The sequence below is a fragment of the Hippoglossus hippoglossus genome, chromosome 17, assembly GCF_009819705.1.
Source record: "Hippoglossus hippoglossus isolate fHipHip1 chromosome 17, fHipHip1.pri, whole genome shotgun sequence".
Classification (NCBI taxonomy): domain Eukaryota; kingdom Metazoa; phylum Chordata; class Actinopteri; order Pleuronectiformes; family Pleuronectidae; genus Hippoglossus; species Hippoglossus hippoglossus.
Genome location: NC_047167.1, coordinates 20,024,939 through 20,036,219, shown reverse-complemented (window position 1 = coordinate 20,036,219; position 11,281 = coordinate 20,024,939). Strand labels below are relative to the sequence as shown.

Genomic DNA, 11,281 nt, shown 5'->3' with positions numbered 1-11,281 from the left:
AGTGCAGCTTTGTATTGTGTGTGTGCTCAACATGAACTGTTCTATCAGGGAGGTTTAATCCTGTGGATCCCAGTTTGGGAGGGAGGCCTCTGCAAATGATCCTCGGATAAACCCGGAGAAGAAAGAAGAAACTGTTCTGATGCACAAATCTGTTTTTAGTTCTTTTCAAACTGAAAAAAAAAACTGAATATTTTACCTCTGGGTCTCAAATATATTGAAATTAAACTTGCTGCTTTCAGACGTGCAATAAAGTAAGTATCGAAGGATCTGTGTGAGAATGTAAATGTCCAGGTCAGTTGTTCTGGACATTTTTCTAAACTCTTCCAGCCAAACCTGTAGTAAAATGTCCGAGTCAGCCCATGTGAGAGTTACAGCAGGAAAATATCTGGAAAATTCCCAGCTAGCGAGAGACGTGTTGATGGGAAACTGGATGAATACTAACATCTCAGGATGAAAAAGGGGAAATTGAACGAGATGGGTGAGGTTTTGGTGGTGAAGGCCGATTGGTCCCACCCCCCCTCGCCTGAATGTCACGTAGGTTTTCCTCTTGATTTGAAGACGACCGACCCGAACAATCTCCTGCTGTGTTTGTCTCATGTGACAAACTCTGGAAAATGTTCAGGATAATTTTGTTCATGTCTGAAAACAGCTTGTGTGAGAAGCCTGGAGGAGAAATGTTAAATTGGTGGAACAACTCCGAACACATCTGAAACATGAGCCCATATACACACTCATTTCTGTAATGGTCACAAGCCACAGAGGCTAGAGACCACTGGCTTATTTTAACTATGTTTATCCTTCAAATCCTAATGCAACTTGATGTCGGATGTAAATATGGAGGAGAAAAAATGGGTAAATATTTACTTTCTAATGTGGCAGAATGTAAGTGTAAAGTTGCTCAAAAGTTTAATATTTAAAGTTCAGGTGTCTCAAACTTAAAGAAACTACTCGAGTACATGTACTTAGTTCCTTTCCACCTCAGCAGATGACTAATGTGTTTCATGTGTCAGGATGACCACCAGGCCTCTGGCTGCCACCGCAGCGTTTGGGAAAGTACATGATTCAGAATAACAAGTGGTTTCCACCAGAGATCGCCTTTCCTATAAGACGACTAAGCAGCTGCTTACAGGACATCGCAGCCACAAGGAGGCCCCCGACATCATACATCGTACACTGGATATGAGTCGCTAATGTAATACTTACTGCTGAGACTCTTATAGTCTTGTTTGATCCAGGAGACAGGGCCCCCTCCCCACGGTGTACCTCCCTCAGTGAGTGACGACTCACAGTGAAATTATTAATGTAATATTTACCAGAAAAGCACTGTTTATGTTTAAAATAAGGCACATTTTAAAAGTTATGAACAGGTGTGGGTCCCGGGCCGTTTCCCAATGGAAATTTTATGTAATGGACGTCACTAGTGTTTCCAACAACCAGACTGAACATTTTTATTTTATGTCATGTATGATTTAATTATAGTAATCAAGACAATGTTTTAAAGTAATATCCTTCAAATGAATAAGGACTATAAGTGCGTACAAAAGGGGGCCTATCCATTCTGAGGCATCTCCCCCAAACTTATCCTGTGCAGGAGCCCCAGATGTACAGGGCCGACCCTAGTTTTTAACTAATTCAGACGAATAAAGTGACTTTTCAGGAGTTTGTTTGACAGTTTCTCTTCTTCACAGTCTAGTATAAGAGTGGACTCGTGGTTAAAGGGATAATTCACTCATTATCTACTCACCACTATGCTGATGGAGGGATGGGTGACGTGTTTGAGTCCACGAAAATAAATGAATAAGGAATATAAGTGCGTACAAAAAGGGGCCTATCCATTATGAGGCAGGTCCCCCAAACTTATCCTGCTCAGGGCCCCTAAATGCACAGGTCCGGCCCTGGTTTCTACCATATTTAGAGGAATAAAGTTTCAGGAGTTTGTTTCTCTTCTGCACAGTCTTGTATAAGAATAAACCATCACATCCTGAACCTCCTTAGTGAATCCCAGATCATTCGTGGGCAGTAAAACCTTCGTAAACTCCACGTTTCTTCGAGGGAACTGAGGAATTCCCTTTCGGACTCCATCTCCCAGCGTGCACCGGTGCCTACCCGCGCAGGCGCAGACGGGTTTATTTAGCATCCAGACATCCGGAAGCTGCGGCTGTGAAATTGGCCCGAACGGGACAGAAGCTGGTAAAGTTTCTCGTCTTTTGTGTTTTGCTCGTTCACCGACAGCACGGCGGGGGGGCGGGAAGGGGGTTTAGCACCCGCAGCTAACCGTGCTAACCGGCGTTGGTTTGGTCCGGACCGCGCAGGGCCGCTTTAACACGGGATAGGCAGGCTAATCAGTTAGCTTAGCATGTCGGGCAGCTGGCTGGAGGAACGTCTCGATATGGGGCCGCTTCCTTCAGGGCAGAGCTTCTTCTTCCTCCTCCTCCTCATCACTGGGTTCAAGCTAAATCTACTTGTGTTCAGGTGGTGTTTAAACAGCAGAGTGATGGGGGGGGGGTGGTCGTCGTGTTGGGTTGGTTTTATTCTGGAAACGGGAGAGAGACAGGAAACCGTGAAGCTAATCTCCCACAGCGAAGGAAGATTAAGAAAACCAGACGTGAGAAGTGGGTTTTAATATCCAGTTCAGACAGTGGGTGTGTTGTTGTTGTTGTTTTTATTAGTTTCCACCTCGGTCTTCTCGGGAGAAAGTGTCCACCCACAGGCAAAGCTGGAAACAAACACGGAAACAACAGGGCAGATGCTAGTTTCTCCTTTAAACACACATCCCACCCTCTCAGCTAAAAGTGTGAATTTATCTATTTCTAACACGTACAACCTGGGAGTTCAGTAGAAGTCCACATAGGAGAATAACATTAATAAACAATAACACACTCACACAGACTCCAAACCACAAACTGTATTTACAAATACAACGTTTAGATCTGGGTCTATACTTCATCAAAATACTCATAAGTGGCTGCCACACCCATAGACCACCATCATACAGATGTGGATCAATCATTTTCTCCTTCTTCATATTACAAACATCTCAAGGTTATTCAGTAGAAGCAAAGAACAGAAGCAATACTATGTTAGTATAGTGCTATAAAGTGTAGTTTAAGTTTGTTTATGATATACATTATATTCTTCTTGGTATTATCAACCTCAACATACATTTTTTTAAGGTTAATACACAAAGATAATGCAGGAAGCTTGATACCTAGTTTTCAGTAGATAACATTATTTGGCAGGTATGATAACCATCAAACATCAACAGTGCATTAAATAAACATTTAACTATTATAAATAGAGGTATAAGATAATACATGTTTATATGTTAAATTGTTGTAGAAGTCAACTTAAACTGGACATGTAACCTCACACAGTCACTTCTGGAAACATGCAAATATGTGCATTGTGTTTTAACATATGTTAACGTGTGATGGTCGAGGATATGAGGCGATGCCAACAAGTTTAATAGATGAATAGTTAAATGTTTTATTGAACCTGTGGGAAAGAAAACAGATAAAGAACTCAAGATGCTGTATGTTAAAGAATTCAGATTTACAATCTATATGAATATTTTAATCCATATTACAGATTGCTAAATGATTTTGACCATCCAGCTCATCAGATGAACAAATATCTGTTAATCTACACTCATCAGTGCTGTGTTTCAGTCACAGAGGACTGGAGTTGAGTTTGTGTTGAATGTAGAAGTCAGAAGAAAGACATGGAGGATGTGATTGTTCGTATGGCAGAGCCCCATCTGGTGGGTGGACTCTACTGCTGCAGCTGTTCTGTTCATGTCTTCATATCAAAATATTCAGGAAACAACAAAGACAAATATAGTAATTTAAAACTTAATTTATACACTTTTCAAGAGAAAAATTATTTATTACATTGTTGGACCAGAATTACAACATTCCTCCCTGTCACATAAATAACTGTGTAACTCCTGAAAAGATGTCGACCTGCTCTGATCTAAGCAGCAGGAGATTATCTGAGAGCTCTGATGTTCATTTGCATCGAGTCAGTATCTTACCTTTCTTCTCCCTGCAGGTGTGATGGAGATGTGATGTGCACTTAGCCAGGAGAGTGATCAGGCCACCGTAGCCATGACTGAGTGCTTCCTGCCCCCCAGCAGCAGCCCCTCCGAGCAGCGCCGGGCTGAGCATCCAGGGGGCGTGGCGCGCACCCCCAGTTCCGAAGAAATCAGCCCCACCAAGTTCCCGGGGCTGTATCGCACCGGTGAACCGTCGCCACCTCACGATGGCCATCATCATCACGAGCCGCCTGACGCCTACGTCTCGGACGATGACAAAGAGCACGGCAAGAAGAAGAACAAGTTCAAGAAGAAAGAGAAAAGGAGTAAGACACGATCCTGCCATTTGAAATTTAACGTTTATTATTGACCTTTGGAATTAGTCAAAACTTTGCTCATGATCTGGACAAAATGAAATGCTTTTCTTATGCTGCAGATTCTAACTGTAATCTAATGTAGTAACATTAATTATGAGGTAATGGTTGTAGTTTTGAGACAAAACATGGTTATTATGCTAAGGAGGAGTAATTTAATTATAGGCAGTTTCTGAAGAAAAGGATTTTTAGCCTGTTTCGAACTATGTTGTTTTATTTTTATTCATGAGGGACAATAATAGAACCTGACTTGGATTTTTGTAGGGCAATAGAGAAACTGATATTATAGAGATATTATTAAAAGAATGTCTGATATGCTATATCAGCTCATATATATCTCTCGATACATATCTGCAAACATAAATGCAGGGAATCCAAAGCCGATTTTTATCAGACAACCCATAAATCGATCTAGACTCAAGACAAAGACGCTCTTTACGATAGAGCAGTGGAGAAGTGGATGCCTCCTCACTAGTAGCTGGTGAATAAACAAAGCTTTATTTATTCAGCTTCCCACTCCATTCCATCCTGTTATCTTTAGCAGTGAGAAATCCTCCTTTACTGAAATTGTTTTTCACTGAGTGCTGGTCAGGCCCCTTTTTCCGATTTTGTATCTGGATTTTTCCGTTTCTGTATTTAGCCCCTACACCAGGGAAAGAGAGGAAGAGATGGACAGTTTCAGGGCACACCCAGAGAGCCTCGCGAAGGTGTGTCGCAGGCAGCGGCGTGATACACAGTGCCCGATCTGGGGGGGGGACCCAGAGTAGAGATAAATCGAGGAGAAAAAACAGTGTTTGACACTATCCTGTGGAAGTATGCTCTGAGGGAAAATGTTTAAATTTAGTTGGATCTGGAGTGGAGAGGCGTAAGGTGCAGTGGGAGCTATGCTAAATCGGTAGTTGACCTCTTTTTCCAGTCCCGATTTCCCCCCCCCCTCTAGCTTCTCTCTCATGCATCTCTCTTCCTGCCTCTATTTCACTGATATCATAGTTCTGTCGGGAGAGGAGGATGAGAATTCAGGGGTGTTTCTCCCCTCAGATCTAACGCTATTTCTCCCTCTACTCTTCTTTACTCTCACAGCCGAAGGTTACGCCGCCTTCCAGGAGGACAGTTCGGCAGATGAAGCAGAGAGCCCGTCCAAGATGAAGCGCTCCAAAGGAATCCACGTATTCAAGAAGCCGAGCTTCTCCAAGAAAAAGGAAAAGGACTTCAAGGTGAAGGAGAAAGAGAAGGAGAAGGAGAAAGAGAAGGAGAAAGAGAAAGAGAAGGAGAAGGAGAAAGAGAAGGAGAAAGAGAAGGAGAAAGAGAAAGAGAAGGAGAAAGAGAAGGAGAAGGAGAAGGAGAAGGGCCCCAAGGAGGACAAGGTCAAGGATAAGAAATCCAAGGACCTGACGGCTGCAGATGTGGTGAAGCAGTGGAAAGAAAAGAAGAAGAAGAAGAAACCAACAACGGAGGCAGAGCCAGTCCCAGTGGAGATCCCCACCTTCAGGCCAATCTTTGGAGCTCCCCTGACAGAAGCTGTCAAGAGGACAGCTCTGTATGACGGCATCCAGCTGCCGGCCGTCTTCAGAGAGTGTGTGGACTACATTGAAAACTATGGCATGAAGTGTGAGGGCATCTACCGGGTCTCAGGTGAAGAAAGCTTGGTTGAAAACGTTTTTAAAATATGCAAGAAATGTTTGTACATTTTTCTTATTATTTGTGTGTGATTGATCAAGGTATGAAGTCAAAGGTGGATGAATTAAAAGCAGCATACGACCGTGAGGAGTGCCCCTGTCTGGAGGAGTATGACCCCCACACGGTTGCCAGTCTACTGAAGCAGTACCTCCGTGAGCTGCCGGAGAACATCTTGGGCCGAGACCTGGCCCAGCGCTTCGAGGACGCCTGCGGTCGGCAGGTGGAGGCCGAGAAGATGGCGGAGTTCCAGAGGCTTCTGTCCGAGGTGTCACCAGAGTGCCGACTTCTTCTCTCCTGGCTCGTCACACACATGGACCACGTCATCGCCAGGGAGGCAGAAACCAAGATGAACATTCAGAACATCTCCATCGTCCTCAACCCAACCATACAGGTCAGTGAAAGAAGATAGATGATTTGAAGATTACAAAGGAAGGAATTAAGAGGAAAAAGATGAGGAAATGTTGCAGAGAGAACTGTTTCAGCAGCAACAGGCAAACTAATCTGCAAATAGAACAATAGGGAATTTGGCTCTGGCTCAAATGTACGTAAAAAAATAAGAAACAATCCCTTAGCAACACACCAAGTATGTTTTCATTGGATCAAACTGTCAGTTCATCTCAGAAACCCTGGCCCAGTTTAGTGAAGCTAATTTATTCCCACAGGGGACAATCTCTGTAGCTGCTCCACTTACTCTCCAGCAGCAGCAGCAGTAGCCTCAGCACTGTTAAATACACACTTTCAATTAATTGTGGTGTCCAGAGTCAATTTAATCAAGTAAATAACACAAACACAAACAAAATGATGATTCCCACACAAATGCAGTTTCTTTCGGGGCCTTTATAGTTGTGTGCTTTGTGTTCACCGACTCATTTACCTTGTGTGTAGATTGGGAACCGTGTTCTTTACACGTTCTTCACACACGTGACGGAGCTGTTTGGAGACATAGTGCTGAAGCAGGTGGTGCGACCGCTCCGCTGGTCCAACATGGCAACGATGCCGGCGCTGCCCGAGACGCAGGAGAACATCAAGGAGGAGATCCGACGACAGGTGGGTTCGGGCCTAACGTGTCTTAGTTCATTCTTTGATTGACGGAATCGATTGATGGAAAAATAAAAGAATAGTTTGATATCTTACAACTTCAGAGAAATATGTGAAAATCTACGTAAGATATATATTGCTGTTTCTAAGATCTCTGAAATATTTACATATCTTTTTTTTAAGTAAACAGATTTGACCAAATTGTTATGACTTAGGCAGAGATTTAAGTATTGCATGGGAATATAGTGAAGCACAGGAATGAAGCCAAATAAGCTTCTGTGTCTCGTACAGTGTCTTGTCAGCAATAATAATATTTATACATATACACATATCTTTACCTCAGTTCCACAGCGTGCCGATTGCTATCATGTCACAATGTGCTCCAGCGTTTTATGCTGTTAAGTTTATATAACAATGTATGCATCGCACATTATATACAGAATGTTCTCTTGTTCACTGATGTTATTAAATAAAATACCACAGGGAACCACAATGTGAATCTAGCCAAATATTATCTGGCTTGTCTGCCTTTTCATAAGAGAGGATACAAGGGAAATACAATGTTTTAAACAAATGTTTGGACCATAAATCAAAATAATGGTTTTCATATTAGAAGACATTCTGCAGAAATGGAGGAAGATTTGAACTAAATGCTGTAACTCAAAGAGACACTTTTCTATTTGTTTTATGATTAAGGAGTTCAAACATTTTCACTCTTGTTTTTGTTTTACTTGTTTTGTATTTCTCTGTCACCTGTATAGTAACCTGTAACAAACGTGTGTATTTTAGGAGTTCCTGTTGAACTGCCTACACCGGGACCTGCAGGCGGGGGTGAAGGACTTGTCCAAGGAGGAGCGACTCTGGGAAGTTCAGCGAATCCTGACGGCTCTTAAACGCAAACTGAGGGAGGCCAAACGCCAGGTTAGTGGTGTCAGGAATATTATCTGTACTTATGTATGTCAACGTCTTATCATATTAAGATTTAATCATAACAACACATTGCCAGCAGCTGCCTGTTAATTTACATTTCTGATGTCAATTTCTGGTGCTTGTACTTTATTTCCAATTGGCTTTGATACATAAAATTGATGGTTAGAGTTTAGCGCCTCACTGTACAAAGATAAACAGATAGTTGTTATTGTTGGATCATTTGTAATATTTGTATTATGTCTGACCCTTGTGCTCTTTCTTTATCTTTCCACTGTCTGTTTTTAGGAGTGCGAGAGTAAAATAGCCCAGGAGATAGCGAGTCTGTCAAAGGAAGATGTTTCAAAAGAGGAAATGACTGAGAATGAAGAGGAAGTTATTAACCTCCTCTTAGCACAGGTGAGTTATTAAAAAAACTACATAAAATCTGTCATAAAAGCCTGAAGTTGATTTTTAGTCCTGCAGAAGTGTAACTCTTTATTTATGTCCACGTGTGTCAATCTGAGGTGGAATAATTTTGTGATTAACCCCACTTGTTCACAATCAGGAAAATGAGATCCTGACCGAGCAGGAGGAGCTGATCTCTCTTGAGCAGGTGCTCCGTAGACAGATAGCTACAGAGAAAGAAGAGATCGAGAGACTGCGAGCAGAGATTGCAGATATACAGAGGTAAGAGACGGCTGAAATCAATCCTGAGCATGAGATATGTTGTAATATGACGCACAGCTGATGTTACATACCCCGTAAGTGTGAAATCCATCAATGTTTTACTCCCCAGTCGGCAGCAGGGTCGCAGTGAGACAGAGGAATATTCGTCAGACAGTGAAAGTGAGAGTGAAGACGAGGAAGAGCTGCAGATGATTTTGGAAGATCTGCAGAAGCAAAACGAGGAACTTGAGGTGAGAAAAACCTCTGGTAAACATCGGCTTACCAGTACCAGGAATTAGGTCCTGAACAATATAATGTCTTACTGCATGAAACCTCACACTAAGGTTTTAATTTCATTTTTTAATACATTATTTCTGTTGTTTCTTTTTGGTTTCTATGTATTGATTTACTTGCAAAATTAGGGTGAATTAGTTTCCAGCTAGTTCCGTTCCTCTAGGATAGTAAACTAAAAGAATCCCAAAGACACAATCCTAAACATAGCTAGTAATATTAAAAAAGAACTGTGGGTATTTAGTTCCACTCTTCCCATCACTATACCTCTGTATTTACTCACGTACTGGATGAACAAGCTGGTTTCTTAAGCTCTGTCTTCGTTCTGTTCCCCTGCAGAACAAGAACACTCACCTGAACCAGGCCATCCACGAGGAGCAGGAAGCCATCTTGGAGCTCCGCGTCCAGCTTCGCCTCCTGCACAGCCAGAAAGTGCAGCAGGAGCCGACTGTTCCGGCGCCGGCCGAGCAGGTGCCCCCCCCTCAGCCGAGCCCGGAGGCTCACAGCGAGGAGCAGCCCAAACGCCCCGTCAACGCGGCGACCGCTGGCACCGACGCAGCTGCCTCAGCCAATGGGAAGGCAGCTAAGGATCCGTCAAAGCCCTCGCCGAGCAAAGACCGGAGAGACACCAACATGTGACGTGTCCGCGACGTCTCTGCCGCTGGTCATTTGTCCCTCAGCATCACTCGTCATCCACTGGAGATTTCACATTGCTTGGATCAGTGCGTTCATGAGTGATTGTGTCCACAGAGTGACAGCCATGTAAAATATATTTTATATGTCCATTGTCTTTGGTTCCTCGACTCTCAGCACAAATCCATTGTTTCTCATTTTCCCACAAAATACAAAAGAAGATGAAACGTGAGAGATGAAGGGGGGGGGGGGGGGCCATATTTTCCAATCCACAGTGCCAAGCCTGTATGAGGGGAGGGGGGTGGAAGAGAGTGTAGACTCCAGACAGTTTATTTTTACAGGTGAGGGCTCTGTAACTTGTTTTGTCCCTTACCTTGACATTTCTCACGTTAGGACAGAGACCACTGTGCCATACCTGAAGATGCCAGACTGGACGAGTTCCCCCAGAGAACCACTAACACAAAAAGCTCTTTGAATAATGAAGAATTTACGATTGGTCTATCTATATATTATATATTTAAAGTAGTATTCTGAAGAATACAAATGACTATTCCAAGAAATGCATTGATTTTGAATTAGTGCTTTTTAGTAATATATGATTATACATGTATAAATATGTTGTAGATGCTTTCTTTTCCTTTGAACAGCTGTGGTGTCGTGCGTCACAGCTGACCAGTGGATGAAACGGCAAACAAATACACAGTCGTGAGTGCAAACGTAGACAAACGGCTGGAGGCGATACTTAGCAGTGCAATCATCTTCCAGAGGAAAAATTTCTCCGGTGTTGCGACGCGATAACAAACGTGTAGGCTCATTTCCTTTTTGCTGTGTATTTGTCTGTGTGTGGTTGTTTAACTCTTGTTGTGTGGAGTTATTATTTATGACATCAGTGGGCCGTGAGGGAACACAACACGACTCAATCATTTCATTTCTCAGCCGATCCATGACTGTTGTGAAAGTACTGTCAATAGCATGGCCTGGCTTACTTTGCTGCATCTGTATATTATTGTAAAATTGCAAAACATACTGTATTTTCAGCTCTTTATGTTGTCATGTTTTTTCTTTTTTTAATTAATGACCTGTATGAAGTATGTGAGTGTGACTGCATCTGCTTTGGTCACGGGCAAATCGAAGCAAACTCATGGGGACTCATGATCCAGTGTGTTTATTAATCCTGTGACTGAAACAGAGAAATGCTCGATCGGGCCGAGAAGCTTCTCACAAGGTTATTTTCATATTGTTCTGAGCTTTTTCAGCTTATTGTTGCAGACAGAATAATGCTGTGAAGAATAAAGTGTCAATCCGAATCACTGATCTGAACCCCCGTCTCTTTCTTCGACCCAAAGTTTAAACGTATGACTGGAAGTGTGTAGTCAATATTCAGTGGCTCACATTTTCCATTACATGTTCTCCAAACATTTTTCCCTCTAAGAGACTAACGAGGGTGTAAATGAAGGATTCAATTCAGGTTTTGAAGAAGTGAACTGTGAAGAACTAACTGAGTAAATGATTCAGTTTTTAAGAGACAGTGGAACCACCCGACCCTTTTTTTTTTTTACTCTGAACTGGTTTCCGATTTGGAAAGTAGTCGCATCAAGTAGAACAAAAACAGACGGAAAACACAGGAAATAACCAAGTGCTGTTTCAAAACTAAAGCATA

The 11,281-nt window shown here is 42.6% G+C and overlaps 1 protein-coding gene across 4 annotated transcripts; it reads left to right on the top strand.

Moving 5' to 3' along the window:
- The first annotated feature begins 2,108 nt into the window (after positions 1-2,108).
- Positions 2,109-10,935, top strand: ralbp1 (ralA binding protein 1). 4 transcript variants are annotated; one of them, XM_034614738.1, is made up of 11 exons: positions 2,109-2,190; positions 4,051-4,359; positions 5,488-5,651; positions 5,724-6,039; positions 6,126-6,475; positions 6,970-7,131; positions 7,912-8,043; positions 8,338-8,448; positions 8,597-8,718; positions 8,828-8,948; positions 9,328-9,627. In XM_034614738.1, the coding sequence occupies exons 2-11, from the start codon at positions 4,107-4,109 to the stop codon at positions 9,625-9,627; spliced, it is 2,031 nt and encodes a 676-aa protein (XP_034470629.1). In that variant the 5' UTR covers positions 2,109-2,190; positions 4,051-4,106. The 4 variants fall into 4 exon arrangements, with proteins under 4 accessions (XP_034470629.1, XP_034470630.1, XP_034470627.1 ...); XM_034614739.1 differs by having other exon boundaries at positions 5,488-5,663; positions 5,736-6,039; XM_034614736.1 differs by adding an exon at positions 9,665-10,935 and having other exon boundaries at positions 2,140-2,190; positions 5,488-6,039; positions 9,328-9,629.
- The last annotated feature ends 346 nt before the right edge of the window (positions 10,936-11,281 follow it).

Excerpts from the sequence above, each read along its gene's own strand:
- ralbp1 (XM_034614736.1), top strand. The coding sequence starts at position 4,107 with ATGACTGAGTGCTTCCTGCCCCCCAGCAGCAGCCCCTCCGAGCAGCGC. Across the intron at positions 8,044-8,337 it reads TGAGGGAGGCCAAACGCCAG|GAGTGCGAGAGTAAAATAGC; the intron begins GTTAGTGGTGTC and ends GTCTGTTTTTAG. Across the intron at positions 8,719-8,827 it reads GAGATTGCAGATATACAGAG|TCGGCAGCAGGGTCGCAGTG; the intron begins GTAAGAGACGGC and ends TTTACTCCCCAG.